The sequence below is a fragment of the Lepeophtheirus salmonis genome, chromosome 12, assembly GCF_016086655.4.
Source record: "Lepeophtheirus salmonis chromosome 12, UVic_Lsal_1.4, whole genome shotgun sequence".
Taxonomy (NCBI): domain Eukaryota; kingdom Metazoa; phylum Arthropoda; class Copepoda; order Siphonostomatoida; family Caligidae; genus Lepeophtheirus; species Lepeophtheirus salmonis.
Genome location: NC_052142.2, coordinates 4,274,350 through 4,292,847, shown reverse-complemented (window position 1 = coordinate 4,292,847; position 18,498 = coordinate 4,274,350). Strand labels below are relative to the sequence as shown.

The window sequence follows — 18,498 nt, the reverse complement described above, 5'->3', positions numbered from 1 at the left end:
AATCTTCTGTATTTTTCTTGTTGCCAACTGTGAATTATTATCTAGAGAATTGTTATTAATAAATAAATATTATTATTGATAATCTTATGAATGATCGATTATGAAATGGCACTAATTCAACACAAAGAGGTTTAAAGAAAAGTGATATCCGACTTGTTCGACGCCCATGTCAAGGTGGCAGAAATTGTCAAGATCGTCGGCTGCAAGGAGAGGCTCGTATACAAGGTGAAGAAGATGAAAAAAGATGGTCTGAGCCTCGCTCAGAGTCCTGGTGGTGGTGGTCTCAACAAAATTCGGGCTCCAACCTTTTTGGACTCGGTGAAGGAGAAGAAAGATAGATATCCGATGAAGAGCATGAGAAAGATGGTCTAGGACCGTGACGTCTCAGAGAAGACGTTCAGGAGGACATTGAAGGACCTAGAAGCTGTCTCTTACATTAGAAGGGAACGTCAGCTGTTGACGGATGTGCCGAAAGCGAGTAGGATAAAGAAAGGGGAAAAGCTACTCAGCTGGCTAAAGAAGGATCGATGAAGGACCCGAATCTTCTCTGACAAGATGTGCACAGTCACCGTATCCCTATATATCGTCAACAGTTTCTTGCTCCTGTTTGGATTAATGAGCAAGTCTAACAACATAAGATGCCCAACGCGTTAGTAAATTAATAAAAAGCATAATTTCGTCAGCATTCGACATCGCCTACATGGTGGCTTCTATTACCAGTGATAACTTACAATCGTGATGTCTTATGGGTTTTGTTTAATTAAATATATTTATATATGCTTCAAGTCTCTAATCAGTGTCATGGAAGGCCACATTTAAGGACACATTTCTTTCTGTAATATTTTCTTGAAACATAAAGATCAATAGCCCATATAAATTATAATATATATAATTATTATCAAACTTGGTGGTACATTTCCAGTAGGACTTTTGGTCCTACATTACGTATACATTCAGGGACTCTTTCTTCTGGTCGTGTACTCTACAGACGCAGTGATAAACATGAATAACAGGAGCTGTAGGTGCTTCTTGGAGAGGAAAGTCACAATATTGTGGGGGAGGAAGAGGTACTAAATCAATTATAGTGATAGAATCGTTGTGGAAGGACATTATGAGTTACATAAATTAAATAAGAGTGTTTTTCGTGCTTATAATTAGAGAATTATTTCAACAGCAGTGCTAGTTGTTATTGTATCCATAAAATCATTCTGTGTCAGGGGCCTTGAACCTTTTTGTTAATATTGAGCGATTTACTTCTAATGATAAATAAAACTTCTTTTAAAAGATATATAATTTTTAAATATAACATAAATTTATGGTATTATACAAAGGAATCTTATTGAAACTTTTGAAATTCAGTACCAAAACTTTAAAATTAAAACTTCTCAATCCCTTTACAAATATATAATTTCTGTTAAAAATATGTTATTTTCCAAGAACTAGAGGTTACAATAAAGGGCATTTTAAGACTAAACCTTTTCAAATATATCATTTAAATCAGAAAATATCAGAAAATCAGTTTAACAAAAAAGGAGTTAGTACACACATTAAGATAAAAAAATTGGTAGATCCTTTTGAGTTTTTATATTTTAAATTTTAACATGCAATTATTTGATTCGAAATTTGTACTCTGTTAAAAATTTATAGGAAATTCTCACTTTATTTTATTTATATAATTTACATTTACAAAAACTAATTCTAAAGTTAAATTTAATATATACAAAGATATTATATGTAATCAATAATGTGATTCTTAGTAAGTGGGGCTAAGATTAATGTACTTGGAAAATTACAATGATATATTTCGATACGCTCTTTAAGGAGGTTCCTTTGGACATAGTCGACGATGTTCAATGTCCCATTCTAGGCATGGACTTTCTAAGTTTTTATAAGATTGAAATTGACTGGAATAATAATTATAGTTATTGTTATATAACTAAATTATATTTTAAATTGTTAAAAGCGATTTGTAATAATCAAACAATTTTAATAATAAAATATATTCAAACTTTAAACCTCAAACTGTGAAGATATTCTTATCTTATTCAATCGTTAATGCTAGACAACTCCCCAGATCAATTGGGTTCTTGTATTTATCAATCACTACAAAGAATGTTTTATTTTGGAAGGGTCTCAAAATTATGCTTTTCTTCCATTCTTTAAGATCCAAAATCCTCATAGTAATAGATCGATGGACAATTGCCACAAATTAACGAATTGTTGCATAAATATAAAAACAAAATAAACATAAAATATAAATAACTGATATTTGAATATACACAAATTCTTCTAGACGTTTATGGAGGAGGTCATATCCTGATCTATGGCTATAGCTCTACTACAAGTACCATCCTTGATGCAAGTAAAGATTTCAGTATCTTTTGATGAAGAAATGAACGGCATATGAATGCAGATGATTCTTTGCAACGGATCATAAAAGTAGTAATTTTGTGATTCCTTCCAAATGCTTTGAAACCTACGTGTCAAAGTTTGAACAATTGTGTTTTGTTTAGGAGTTGACTTCTTACCTTTATACTATCAACACGTCACACGTTTTGCCTTGGAGTTTAATTCGTATTCGAGGGGTTTAAAGTTCATTTTCACTTTTTTGTTAAGTTAAAAAGTGTTACAACTGTACAACCTTCCTCTTCTGGGCCAGCATTGGACCTCACCCATCTTTGTTACATCAATAAATGGATCAATCGAAAGCTAAGACAATGACCTCATCTTCTTTTTAATAAAGGTATTTCCAACCCTCTAATTGAGCGGAACATTTTTGCATGAAATAGGAGACCGTCACATAGAACAAGTGCGGTAACTGAGTAAGAGCCCATCCCACGGTGGGAGAACAATGTTCCAAAGAACATCAAAGCAAAAATAGCAAACTATCTAAATCAAAAATAATAATCAGAAAGTGCAACTCTCTCCCCATGAAAAAACTGAAAATCAATTCCCTCGAAGTAAGCAACGAGTGAGGGAGGATTATTCTAAGGAAACTCTTCTAACCAAAAGGTCTCAAAACTCAAAGCAGGAGTCTATTGAGCAACAAAAGTTTCATCAATTGAAGCCTAAGCGTAAATTTATATATGCAGAAATTGCCAAAAAGGGCACAGAAATCATCATTGTAAGGAAAAATAGTGATCACATCTCCCTGGTTGAGTGGAAAAAGTAATAAAATACTGGACACATATTATATACGTATCATATCTACCACAGAGTCCTCCACAAAACTATTACCTGACTATGAAGGTCGTCGTTACACTAACAAAAGAGCAGTGCTCTATGTCAGTAATTACGCTGCAGAACTATACGTCCACAAGGTTATCTTGAAGGATGCAACTCTCTTGCCAACCTTGTGAGAAGAGGTGGAGAAAATAAGAGTGGAAAAAAAATGCCAAGAAAAGGCGTACCGGCTTTATCAGAGGGGTAACAGGAAACATTTGCAATGAGATACTTGCTCCGATCATTGCATATCAATGTAACTCCCTTCGTGTTAGAGGTAAAGTCGAACTAACCAAATCTGAAATAACACAGTTAGGAGAAGTCCTACACCTTGTACATGGGAATCAATTACTGCACGATTCCCTGTCACACACTGTAAATTAATATAAAAATCAAAAAGATTGAAAGTTACATCAAATTGTATGACACATTTCTTGTACAAAATGTTGAAAAGGTAAGATAAATAACTTAGTGACGTCATCGGAAAAGCTACTTCTTGCGAAAAAATATTTTTCATTGCATCTCCTCAGGGGAACAGTCGTGTTTTGCTATTTATTTTAATGTTTTAATCTCAGCTATATATCAGAAAAAGAAACAATAAGGAAAATAGAATAGATGGAGGAGTTATAGATCCGGGATAATCAGTCTATTTTGAAAGGACTGCATGACTAGTCGCCCTTTAATTTATCATAGTCTTGGTTAGTGACGTTAATAAAAAATTCCTTCCGGTGTCTATAAAATAAAAATAAAAATTTCAGTTGTAAGCTTGCATATTAATATATTTTCCTTTTTTTTCTTATTTATTCATTCCTTCCTTGAACTATTGTTGCTGTCACACCTCTTTTAACAAAAAATTGACTTTGTACATCAAAATTAGTGAAATATCGAGAAAAAAAAATATCTTTACGCCTAGATTGAAATTAATGGAGGCCAGGAAATTTGGAGGTACCTAGCACACGACAACAAAATATTTTGTCAAATATACCGATACAACCGTTGGTAGTAGAAATATATACTGCATAGATTAATGGAGGTTGATAGCAAGGATGTAATCTCCAAAATTCAGGGGGAAATTGGAGATAAGGATATTTTCATAGCTTTTGATGAGACTAAAGACAACTGGGAATGACCAGTGACAGCTATATTGATGTGTCCTTTATATGGCCTTTTCTTTGGTTGTCTTTATCTAATCAACATGATAGACATAAAAGTTGCTAATTCCATTAATGTGTAAATTTTGTCATTTAGAGTATTCAACAAACTCTTGGTTTGGACTTTGGGAATAATAAGTTTTAAGTTTTCATCACGGAAATACGTAAATAATTCCCATAGACAAACAAGCTCAGTTCAGAAATAAAAAAATGTATTTTTGAATGCCGGCAAAGAAAATGGACCTTTACTACTTCTTAGCAAATTCCTTTACCTCCAGCACCTATAATCACACGCTAGGGAACTTTGTTGAAGCCAGTTGATTTATATTTCAATAACTCTGAAATAATCAGGGCATGTTTAAACAACTTTAATGAAAAAACATCATCGGTTCTTAAAGCAAAGGAGATTATAAATGATGAGTTTATTATGAATAATTGACAATGATTAATAATAATCTCAACCCAATAACCGAAGCCATTACTGCGTTAGAAGGAAGACTCCCTTTACTAGTTAGCTTGACTATTTGCAAACATTTACAAAATATATAAAAACTAAAGCCATTCAAAACCCAATTAAATACATTTTTAGATGAAAACCCAGCATACAACGACTTGATAGACCTAGCAAATTCTGAAGAGAGTATTTACAGAAGCATACCTACTGTAAATTTGGACTTCGAGAGGATTTTGGGAATCGAGGATGACGGGATACAAAAAATAAAGTCCTTTTTATCAGTAAAAAGTGTCGGGAACATGCTAATTATAAAATGGAATATTGAAATATTAGATTAGTAAGAGTAAGTATTTATCAAAGAACTCTTTAAAGAATAATTTATTCATAATTATAGCAATATAGTCAAGAACAACAACAGCATAAATTGTATCAAAGGGGGTCTTAGCTTCAAATAGCGTGCAAATAGTTTGTCTAACGTCAGTTTCTTCGTTCAAAGACTAGGGTAAGTTATATTGATGTTTTTAAATACTCAAAAAGTTATTAAAGAAATACTTTTTCAAATTTAGGATTAGTATATAGCTAAATCTTCAAAATCTCCAAGATAAGGTGTGAGAAAACTACAGTAATATGGGAAAGAACAACAGCCTGAATGGTCTCAAAGGGGGGGGGGAAGAACAACAGCCTGAATGGTCTCAAAGGGGGTACAAGCTTTATCTGAAAATTACACAGAATCGGGACGTTGTATACTCCTCTAACACTCTTATGCCAATTCACCAGATCCTGTATTGAAATCACATGATCTTATAAAATGTATGAATTGGTTATATAAATCTAATTTGTATTTATATATCTCTAAAATTGAATTTTATTTGTAAGAGTTGAACTAGTTTTGAAAATGACGTCTACTCAAACGATTGAATTCAAGCCTGATGTACGAGAGTGTTCCACACAAACTGACGAATTCCAGCCTAATTCAGGGGATTATGTCAAATAGACTGTTGATTATTTAGTTAAAATGGACTCAAATTGTTTTTTTGGTCATAGCTATACATACATATGTGCATATTACAAAAAGGAATGAGGCAATTAATCGTATTTTTAACTATGACCAGCTACATTATCTGTCCAATAATAAAATAATATCGTCGCTTCGTCTCCTTCCACCATAAGAAAAGCATTGCAGCTACGAATTGCTTGTAGTGCCATTGGAAAATAGATGCTTCTTCGACAAGGATTTCCTCAACCAAGCTTAAGGACATTGAGAAGACGGTTGGAAGTTTTACACTTCAATCCTGTTACTTTAGAGGATGTATTACTTTATTCAAGGTGGTTTTAAATTTAATCTATAATTTAAAAAGTTTACAGTCTTTTTATATTATAAGGGGAAAGCTCAAAGTTATCTTCCTATTGTACACCATTGTTCTTTTGCAAGTTTGAAATTATTACTTCAGCTGCGACCATTTGTTTGAAAGTTGAGTCGATAACCATTGATATGGGTCCATCATATTAGGCGATATAGACGGAGCTCAGAATAGTGCTAAAGAAAGGTAATATCACTAACACTTTTCCTAGTGCTCTTTCATCACATGAAGTAATATGTATCATCGCAGATATCCCCCATATGATCAAGAGCCTACGAAATAACTTAATTTGAGGACATGCAATAACAATACCATCACATTTTGAAAAGAAATGCTATCTTTCCTCTGATACTATGGATATTGAAACTTTTTAATCTCTAATTTCATATCAAGATCAAGTGTCATATAAACTTCATCCACAATTGTAAAAGAATAAAAGTGAACCTTGCTTCTCACCTTCTCAGGCGACAAATTGCAGAGGCAATTCGAGTATTCCTTTCTACTGCATAATTTTATAATAAATATCTTAAGACGACATGGTTTTGGGATCAAGTAGGGATTTAGTTTGACCTCACCACTTGGAGAAGACGATCTGTTGCTCTCAGTATGCGTTTAATGTCAAAATGTAAAAAGACCATGAATTTCCTTTATTTCTTCGGTGATCTTTTTGTGAACTTAAACATTAATGTTTATAATGAATTTTAAATAAATCATATCTGATAACATTGTAGTATAAGTTTCTTTCAATTTATAAATTTGATTTCTTGTTATGTTTACTCAAGACTCTGTTGAGAATTGTTTCTCCTCTATAAGAACAAAAATCCAACGCCAATTACAATGTAGCTTAAAAAATTTATGAACCTAGTAACTTTTTCATAGTACATCTCTGAGAAAGATACTGAGAACTATCAACTTTACGATTCTGAGTTTTTGACTGATCTGGAGGATATATGTCAATAGCCTTATAAAAAAGTAGAAGTTAAATAAAACCAAAAAATTCTATTTTTTCGCCTGAACTCCAATACTTCGAAAAATTGTCTTTAACTCACTTTGGACTAAATTTGCATTGGTAGAACTATCAAGTCTTCATGTCTTTAATGTTTTAAAGTAGTAAACGAAGGACTATAACAATGGTCCCTTTGTAATTTACATTCCAAAGAAAAGTATTTTGCGGAAAACTCTTAAATTTATTGTAGCGATTCTTCAATTTCATTGTTTGAAAAAGCTAGCTATATATTTGAAAGGGACAATCCAATATGTAAAATGAACAATCCTATGCATGAAATATCTTTGTCAATCCTTACAAATCTTGCCAACGAATTTATTACTTCTTGTCACCCTGAAGTATTGAGCGAAATTGTAAAAAAAATTGTAATTGCAACCTTCACTTTTATTTAGAGATAAAAATATAAAATTTGAAGATGCTTGTAATGTTGTAGTGGCAAGTAATGCGAGCAAAAGCTTAAAAATTACGCAAATTGTTTCTTAATTCGTAAATCTTCTGTTTATTCGTATATTATTTTCTATTCTAGGAATATATTTAATTTCGTAAATAATTAAGTATTTTATTCAGTTTTTACTTTATTCATTATATAAGCTAAGGGTTTTACGTTATTAGCTCATACATTTCTGTTTAAATGGCGTGCATGATTACCAACTCTCCTTTTCTTAGGCGCTGTTGGAAACGACTAAAGTGTTTGGGTCACAACAAGAGCTCCTACTCTACCCCCTTCCTTCAAAAGCGGCGCAAGACTCAAGAAATAACATGCAACCAAAAAATAATTGTAATTATCCTTCATTTTGAACTGAATTGGATGAGGAAGGATCAAGTAATGGAGTGGACTGCAGACTGTGAGATAAGATTTTTTTGGAAATGTTTGCTTGTTCTTCTCATTTTTAGTTAAAGGTTGCAAAAGTTTCAGAACAAAAGAATCTCCTCGAATAATTGCAGGCTTGAGGTGCTCTATTGATAAGGATTCTTCATTTTCAGAAGGCAATTTACAAAGAAAGTTCTTGGATTACTATAAATAACCTTTGTCGGTCCATTTTAAGGATCTTCAAACAGGCTATTGACTCGGTCGAGTTGCCCCCATGCATAATCAGTATGGTTAAGGGTTTTGCAACGATAAATAGCTTTAGAGGAATGGTCCGATCTAGAAGAAAGGGACACAAAGTCAATATTGCATAAGTATTTAGCGGAATAAGTAACATAAGATGGATTTAAGGACCTATTGTCCCAGTTTTGACCATTTATCATATTCATAGGTACCATTATTTACTCAAATGGAGTGAGGAAAACTAATTTCCCTACGAGCACGGAGAGTGGACTTAATGCCCCAGTGAATACGCTTGATCATTCCATTGAAGTGAGGGTGATAAGAAGTGGTTCTAAGGCGATTATATCCAACTAATTCGGATAATATACGAAAACAATTCAGCTTCAAACTGAGAACCTCGATCCGTAATAACGAATAATGGTACACTATATCTTGAGATATAATCATTAACGAAATTATGAACAATACACTTAGTAGTAATATCAGTAATAAGTTGAGCTACTTGTTGAACAATCAATAAATGTCAGGGTGTATCTCTAAGGATCTCTAGCGTACTGACAGAGGATATCAACTGGAGTACCAGAACTGACTATGTCATTATGTATTGTTTCAAAAAGGCCAGAGGAGTACAAAGCCGTATTTTTGTGCTTTTGTTGTCGATGTACTTTTCTTTTTTGCCAACCCTTACGTTCAAATAACCATAACTTGATTTCCAAAGGCAGATTGGGACAAAAAAAAACGAGACTTTATAATGTTGATAGACGCCTTCCGAAGAAAGTGTTAAAAAATGTAATGATTTAAAACTTGCTTTGTTATGACCAGAGGAATAAAAAGACGGGGCATTGAAGTGGATTTCTCACAAAGAAGTTTTCTGACCTTGTATAAGATGCTTGAAACGAAGTACGACCAAGCAAACTCTCCATCATATCTTGAGTATCTTCTTTAAGTGTCACTTAATTTCTGAGAGAAGAAACCACGATATGGGCCGATTATCCAACATTTGATGTAGCGCAGCTCTAACAGCTTATTTTTAGGCATCAGGGACCAGATAAAAACTCTTTGAATCGAGTTGAAGGAAGGAAGGGATTCAATGAACGTTGTTCACTCTCCGGCCAAACTAGAGGGATTTCATGGCTGATATCCTTAGTAACTCAGTCAGAGTATTTACCAATTCAGCAAAATTTGGAATGAGATTACTGTAGAATCCTGCTATCCCCACTAGTCCGGTCGCTCAAAACTCTATATCTTTGAAACATTCTCCTTTAACGGAGTAATACCCTTTGAAGAAATAGAAACTCCAAGGAAATCAATATTTAAAAAAAAGAAAGATATTTTCAAAAGCAATGCAGAGTTTATTTGATAGTGTTTGAATGTATATTGAAAGATGTTTTTTTCAAAGAGTTTTTAAATTAATGTAGGCCAAAATATCATTTAAGTAAAGAAATGAAAAGAAAAAATCCATAAAACCATATTCATATAGCGCTGGAACGATCCAGCATTACGAAAACCAAAAGGCTGAAAGTTGAACTCAAACAATCCAAATTGAGTTTTAATTGCAGTTTTATGATTGTACTTTTTTTTACAGGAATATTCTTTTATTTACTTATTCTCTCATCACTTGTCACGGCTATTTATTCAAACTTTAATATTAATAGTTATTATTATTTATAGAAGCATCGATATAAAAATAAATATTTAAATATGTTAAGTATATCTAATTTTTAATATATGTATTATTTCAATTTTGAAAATCGAGCAGAATTATCTCAAATTTTGAGAACCTGTGGAGGTCTTAACTAGTGATTGACCAATAAACTTCTTAATTTGGCGAGATACAGTCCTGACTATCAAAATGAAATGCTTAAATATGGTGTTATGTCCTAAAATTAGTTAATTGATTTCGCAAGTTGTGAGATTTTTCTTGAATGCACCTACAATTAATAATCTCTGAAAGACAAAATGCAATATCCAGTTACTCTATGGCATCTCTTAAACAAATGCAGCAAAAACCTAGAACTGTATTCAAGCTCCTACAGTTATAAATACGGGCTAGAGTATTACACGACTGTTAAAACACTATATAAAATATGTTGACAAAGGATAAAATGTAGCATACCTACAACAAAATTATCAAAATCACCCCCTTCATGGATAGAAGCATTATTTCAAAAGTTATAAGTATTAGAGACAGATTTTGCGTCCTCCAAATGTCACCCGAAGTGGGAAAGGGATCCTGCTCCGGGAAAAGTCAAGTCTTTGCCGAACTTCGAATGATCCCCAACATCTCTTGGTCTGCATAAAGGGGACAGGACCAGTTAGTCACAAGAATGACTGTAGTCCATCAAGGATCCGAACTCTTACTATGTAAGAAGTACCAGTCATTCACCGAAAAAAAAACCAGTCATAGACCCTCAAAACTCTAAAAAGGTTAAAGAGAGGTTAGATCAAGGTGACTATATATAAAGGTGAGGCAACAAGGATCTTCTGAGGCAGTCTGATTGGCGTTGGCTGACGTAGTGACGTCACTGTTGCGTCAGTACAGATAATTTCATTGAAGTGAAGGGCACTAATTTGGATCAGTTTGGCAAAAATGGAATCCTCTCGAGCTTCAAAGTGTATTTTTGCAATAACAGGCTATGCCAATCCACGGGATACCCAATATTTAGCATTTTCTCAGAAAAATTTGATGCTCCAGCGTCAATATGATTGAAATTTCCGTGCACCATCCCTCTTCATTATATCACAGGTCAAGTATATAGACTATGCCAACTACAACAGCAAGTGTAGACTAAAATATAAATAAATTTGGGGAAGAAAATCAATTTAAAAAATATCAAATAACTCTGTTGCAGTTTGGTAAATATATGAGATATTCGGATCACTCAAAGAAGAAATTACAGCTAAATTTAATAGTTATTACCCTCAAATCGAAAATGCTTTATAAATTATTCACATACCTATAAATTCATTATTTGTAAATAAAATCAATATAGCATTTGGGGAGCAAGGGAAATAATTTTATTCATTTAGGGTGTGCCAAAGCTACAGACAGTCTCACAGCCTATTTGAAGTTTGTTCATTCGCCTAATAAAAACTATATTATTACGTTTTTATATTATTTTATCTTATTCTTATGCATTGATTAGAAAAATAAGGGGCGACATTAACAAAGCACAACCCACAATAACAAGCTATACTATATAATTATAGGGATATAAAAAATAAAGTAGAGTAAAAAAAAAAAAATCAAATTACTCCGTCGCTGAAGAGTAAGAAAATATTGTAACTGAAATTAGGAGAAAAGCCAACATCGAATAAAGTTAATTAATACCTTCAAGTCTCTTTTTTTTTAATTGAACATACTTAATTATTGGCTACTCATCTTTGTAACAAAGCATTTACCATATGTTCTGTCAACTAATGAATTGAAAGCAATATGAGATAGAAAAAATTAAGATTAAATTTAATGGCAGTAATTCTAATAATTGAATCCAAAAATTTGGAAGCAGAATTTAATCGATCACTTAAGCACCTTCATTTACTTTTACGAAAATAATTTCTGCTTGTTTTTATGATGCATTTATGACTATACAAACTTACAAAACATTAAGTTTATATGTTTAAATAGTAACTAGTTTAGAGCTTAAGAAAACCAAAGATGAAGTAAATAAGAAAAATAATCAAATATTAGTAAATATTATTTTAGACATAAGTGTATAGAATAAACAAAGATGGTAAACTTTAAATATAAAAACTATGACATGAAAATAACTACAAAAATTATAACCAATTTTCTCCACTCAAATTTTTTTTTAGTTTCATAGATACAAGGAGAATTTTTTTTCTAGCTCCGAAAGTACATACTCCAATTTCTTTGAGATCATTTTCAGTTAAAGTTGTGAAGGTTTGAAGATCAATTTCATGACGTAGAAACAAATCGACGTATTTGTTCAAACCCTTGAAGAAATAGTAAATTAAACTAGGAAGCTTACTCATTTAAAAATATTACTTCACTCGTCAGAACCGATGCTAAATTGTCAGCAGATAAAATTTGATCAGTACTAAGTTCAAGCGATCCGTCACTAAATTGGATTTTATCCCAAGACGATCCTTGGCACTGAAAGTTTGAAAAAATAGGTTTAATAGAAATTAGAAAGAAAATATTTTTAGAAAGTATGAATAATACTGATGAACACGAAATTCGAACCAATATTCATACTCTTGACGCCCAAAAGCATAGAAAAAGTACAGAAACATTGTGATATCGTTTTTTGAGCATATCTAGTATAAACATATATACATGTAAAATTTTGGAAAGCACCAATATAATTTTTTTCCATGAATTTTGCATATTAAAACCTACAAATCCTCGATAATTATCAAATTCAAAATGAACAAGTTCTGTAATTAAAAATATTTCTTGTTTGTAGGAGTAAAAATATATTGATTAACTAAATTTTAGAAGCATAAAAATCATTAACGTGGCATTTTCTCTCCATCGAACACAAAACATTTTAAATCGCATAACCTCTTTAAATGCTAGAATAAGCAAAGTTCTTATAAATAAATAGCTTATAAATGCATTATGGATGTTGTAACCCAACTAAAGGTGCCTTTATCTAAGAAAGACGACTAGGCACTTTTCAGCACTAACTGATACGTTATATTTTCCTAACGTGTCATATTGTATTACACAACCTTTATAGTCAAGTTATTATTTTTTTTTTAAATTACTCAGGGGGAAAATTACTCTATTAAAATTTGCACCACAAGATTTCAGACCACATATCATCTTTGAGCGCATAATCCAAATCTGATCTCATATTTTCTTTGATTCATCAGATTTAAAAAAAATTCAAAGTACGATTAATAAACATATTTAAAGTGTTGGTGATTAAAAAAAGTATATTTATTGATTCTATACCTAGTTGTGAACTAAATATATTTCATTTATTAGGCTAAAAAATTATGAAAAATATAATCTTCAATATACTTTTATAACTTACTCGTGGTAAGGAATAGCATAGCTTATATTATAGAAAAATAATTAATGTTTTATTTTAAAAAATACCAATTTGAAAAACATGAAAGTCTAATGATTGAATCCCCTTTACTCTCGTATAAAGATAAGCTTTGTTTGGTTTTCTTTTAATATAAATCTACCATCTTTGGTCGAGAATAAAAGATCTCGGATCTTTTTTGTTCTAATTCTTAAAGAATACATTAGTATTTCCGTCTTTAATGAAATACGATCTATCTAAGCAAATGAAAGCCAGATTTAAATTTAAAACTTGTATCTTACATTTATTTAAATGTTGTGTTATTTTTAATTTATTAAAATTTTATGATTGTAGCTGATGTATATTTTATTTATCTGATACAACCTAAATTTTTTATTATTATATTTACATATACAACATCCATTCTCTTGTATTATTCAGTTATAATGAAGTGTCTGGAAGAGGTCGTATGACTTCATATTGACCCATTTAACGTGTGTATTTTATAATGTATATCAATTTTTTACTTTAAACAATGAAATGAAACAAAAAATGTATATATTAAAATATCTCTAAGAGAGAACAGGGTAAAATGAACAAGTTTTTTCAGGAAGCTATAAACTCATCCCAATATTTTCTTCTACAGGAATGACCGAGGGGCGAACTTACAAACATTGAATTTATGAGAAAGTGTTCTCCTTTAAGCTAGGTCGTTCTAGTTTGTGTTTTATTCTTTAATTTTTACCAATTACGTTTTATTTCGTCTCAACATTCTAGATAAGCAAATCTGTTTTTTATCTTCTTGCATAATATATAGAAATAATCATCTAGGGAGAGTTATGCAGCAATTCAATTGGAGCTCGTTTTAAAGTATCGGATGGTAATTTGAACACTTACTAATTTAATAACTAATTAAGTCTGAGTGATCGATATATAAGCATAAACAATTAAACGTTCGAGAAGAATAACGGCTCTGTCAAAAAAGGCCAAAATGGATCCGGAGGAGTAAAAGAAAACAACCCCAGCCAATACCCTCCAATCCATTAGGGGTCATCCAAGAGATCTAGAGGTTTCACACCAGACTGTCAAGAAAGCTATCAAAAATTCATGTGGAAAGAGCCGTGTGAGGATTGAGAAACCATTTTTGACACAAGCAATAACTGCTTTTTTAATTTTTTTTAACACTTTTTTTTATTGATAATTTTAGCCCCCTACAGCCCTGATGCCTGGATACCATCATTGACGCTAAGGCATCCTATCTTAATGATTAAGAGAGCTCAGACACAAATTTATATATAGTTTTAACTTTGTAGAAATTCTATTGATTTCTTTTGTAAAATTGCATCATTCCTGTTCTAGAAAAAACATGTGAATTTGTTTATCCCCTGAAGTAGAACCACATGGTAAGCAAAGCATTATTTTTCTGTAGTAAATAAAGTTATTTATTTTTCTACCTTATGATTGTTAATAATCATGGTATAAACCAGGGTTCTGGGAATTTTTTTTTAGGCTGGTGTCCCTTGGTATTAATTTAAACTTATAGCACTCCCCTCATAAAAAAATAACTTTTTCTTCCAAAATGAAAATATGACGATCGGTGTATTTGGCAATGCTACCAAATATGATGGAAATGCAAAAAAAAATTTCATAATACTGGATAGAGGTCAGACGCTTTTTTTGTAGCCAAAAATCTTGGTATATCATGAACTTCGGACATGGCTCAATGAAGTTCTTGAGTACATTGTATAATTTAACCACATACATACTTTCTCTTCCTCAAAATTGGAGACAACGACAACGTATCGTCAAATATCAATTATTGCAGCATTTTAATAACTTTAAAACGAAGAATATATTATTAGAGTAGGACGAGAGGGATATCGACCTAATCGGTCATTATTGCTCAAATAAGTTTCCAAGTAGGATTAGAGTATCTCTGTAGTTTGTATTGTATATTTCCTTTTATGTATGTTTATATTTATTTTCTTTAACAGGAGTTAATGAATTTAATGGCAAAGTTCCTCTTCCTGATACCAATTACATTCATCCTGTAATTAACCTGCAACAGTTAATGGTAAATGCAAGAAAAAGTTGCAGTACTTTTCATAATTAGATCCGGTATCCTGCGGCCTCATCCCCCAGTCCCCAGATAACCTCCACATAATGTTACCTTTCATTTACCCCCCTAAGCAGTAACTGTCCAAATATCTCGAAAAAGTAGAGATCATCCTCCTCCTAATCCAATAGTATATTCTTCGCTATCTGAAGTTATTGCCTTATTATTAAAAGGTTACAATAACTGAATTTCAACCATGTATTGTCTTTTTATTTTAAATTTCAAGATAAAAAGAGAAAGTATGACTTGTAAAAAAACTTAAAGAATGTACCAATCGCTCTTGATCAAAATAATTCTTACTCTACCCTTCTCGTTTCCTCACTACTGACTTCTAAGAATACTTACAATACAAGTTAGCTATAAAAATCCTTATTTCGTTCATACATGTATCTTTGCTAATCTTCCAGGAGAGCACAATACACTTGAAGCTGATAATATAATGTTATTTTCTTCATCCAATTCACAGCAGCTTTGAAACTGGTTAAGATTATGGCGTGCTAAATTTCGTTTTAATAACTTACAGTTAAATGGGAAGGTGGAGATAAAAGATCTAACTTAGAAATGATTGGTATAATTTCCTCACAACTGCAAATTAATTTCTTTGAATTTCCAGAATATATGTCATCCTCAATGTTTTTTAGATCATCACAAAACCCAGTTTTAGAATTTAAAAAATCCGAAAGTTACCCAATGATAGCCATGTAAGTTCTGTGTGTATGAATAAACGTTATAACTGTTAATTATCATCAATGCCAAGCTATCCAAACAGTCTGGAATTGAGCAAATGTGCCTGGATCTTATTTACTACTGAGATAACAGTATTAATTGATTTGTGGAGTCGACCACTAAGATCTATATACTACCAAATGCTACATGTGGATTGCACAATGCATTGCAAGTACATCAGGTACGGATTTACAGATAAACGCATGAAGGAACAATGACGTCCTATAATGGACGGCGCCCCAAATATTGCAGCGCAAGAATGATAGCAAATGGGTTGTTTTTCTTTAGTAAAAAATTATCAATGAAAACAAATACCTTTACTACATAGTATAAAATTTCTTACTAATATCATTTCTTTAATTAACTTTTTATATTTGACAAAAACAAACATGAACGAGAAGCAGATAAACATTTCATAGTAAAAAAAACTCCTCTAACAGCAACCTAAATAATGTTGCAGCAAGCATGCTACACAATTTATCCTCAATGTTTTCAGCGATTTAATCTGTTCTTCCTTGAACTGAGTTATTAGTGAGAGGTATAATTTGGCCTGATGACTTATGTACAGCTGTGTGCATAATCTTTTCTTACTGCCCAATCGTGTAATCCTTACCAGATCTAACAATCAGCAAAGATATGTAGTATGAAGGATTCACACAGTTAGTGGATTATTATGAACTGATTAAAACCATCACCAGAGTGATAAGTAATAGTAAATTTATTTTATCTACAAAATATTGATAAATGGAGGAGTAGTGTAAAACAGACCCCATGAAGATAGAGGAAAATGGACATCTCTATATTCACCCATCACATGAATCTAAACAGTATTTTTCTATATAATTATATAATCAATAACTATAAAACCAATTATTCAGAATAATTAGCTTATCTGCAATAAGAAAAATAAATAATTATGTAAAGGAATACATTCTTTGGTATGTTTTAGACTAATAATTCCTAGAAATGATGCACTAAAAATAATTGGAGGGAGCTTTTCTTCAAAATCATAGCAACAAGCACTGCAGGAAGTTCTCAAGAGGTAGAATAAGAAGAAAATGTCCTTAGTACCTTAAGTGTCCTAAGTCCTTGACATTTTATACCGATAATCACATTTAAATTTCGCGCGTTTCATAAAAAGGTCAAATTACAAAAACCGGTTTCCTTTTAGGTTTCCATTGAAACAAAAATTAGCCGTAGGTCTTTCGTGAGTTCCAAAATACAGAAATAGAAAAACTTCGTAAAAAAATTGTAATGTGCATCAAAGCCAGCGACAATCCCTCAGGGTTTGCACGTAACTTCAGGATCAGTAGTACCACGAAATTTATGCTACGAATAAATATTGTAGATAGTTATCTAAATCTAAATTTTATGTCTTGTCAATAAAATTACCAAATGGTTTTACACCATAACAAGGTATGGGAGAAGAAAGGCAGGAGAGGCACATGGTAGTATTGATTAAAGTTTATTTTTTTAAATCATCTGCCTATGATACTCTGATTTTGATGGATAGAATGTGACTTGCTTCTCCTCAATATTTCATATTTCTATTCTATATATATGGTAAGATTGGCAACTCTTCAATTTCATCCCTTAAAGTCGAAAATATGATATGCAATAGGGTGAGAAATCAAAAACTAATGATTATCACTTTACCTGTAGCAATAGACTCCTAGTAAATTTATAAAATAAATAGTAATAGTAAGTTAACTAAGCATTTCCGTTGTATTCAAATATGAAATAAATGCTTTCTAGCCAGTTTTATCATCAAGATATTTCTTAGGAATGTATTTTTTTAGGTTTATTGTATATTGATATGCTGGTTTACGCGTTCCAACTAGGTTAAGCTATTCGAACATTTTAAATAAGTCGAGTATGCAATCACTCATTTCCATTTTTTCCTGATGAGTATAAGTGATTTACTAACAAAAGAGCTGTGCTGTTGTTCTACGAATATCTTATCAGAGTTGCTCTTGGTATGTTAAATACTTTATTCACCATATGTCCTAATACACTTTATTTTATTAGAATGAAAGAGAAAACTAGGTTTAATATTAATGATACAAAAAAAAAAAGTTCAAAAGGAGATTAAGGTTATAGAAATTTTTATTATTTTCAAGTCACTTTGATTAATCCAAGCATTTCTACTCCTACAAAGAAATATATATTTTTAATCATAAAACATAGTCATTTTGAAAGTGATACTTTTTAGGTTTTGACGGTTCTAATATGCATATCTCTTAGAAATAAAATGTTTAATGACAGTTTCAAAATTTTACTCGTATATATATATATGTATGGACAGTAGACCTTTAAAAAAAATAATATCAAATGGTTTCCGTACTTTTTGCCATATTTTTGGGTGTGAAGAGTATGAATATTGAATTTTGTTTGTTTTGAGTTTTCGGGAA

The 18,498-nt window shown here is 31.6% G+C and overlaps 1 protein-coding gene across 2 annotated transcripts in view; it reads right to left on the bottom strand.

Moving 5' to 3' along the window:
* Positions 1–11,925: 11,925 nt before the first annotated feature.
* Positions 11,926–18,498, bottom strand: part of BicC (protein bicaudal C) — a 37,989-nt gene continuing 31,416 nt past the window's right edge. For both annotated transcript variants that reach the window (XM_040722474.2, XM_040722475.2), the window contains exons 12-13: positions 12,255–12,362; positions 11,926–12,202 (exon numbers count right to left, since the gene is read on the bottom strand). In XM_040722474.2, the coding sequence (XP_040578408.1) occupies positions 12,026–12,202; positions 12,255–12,362 (285 nt within the window). In that variant the 3' untranslated portion in view covers positions 11,926–12,025. The remainder of the gene's footprint in view (positions 12,203–12,254; positions 12,363–18,498) is intronic.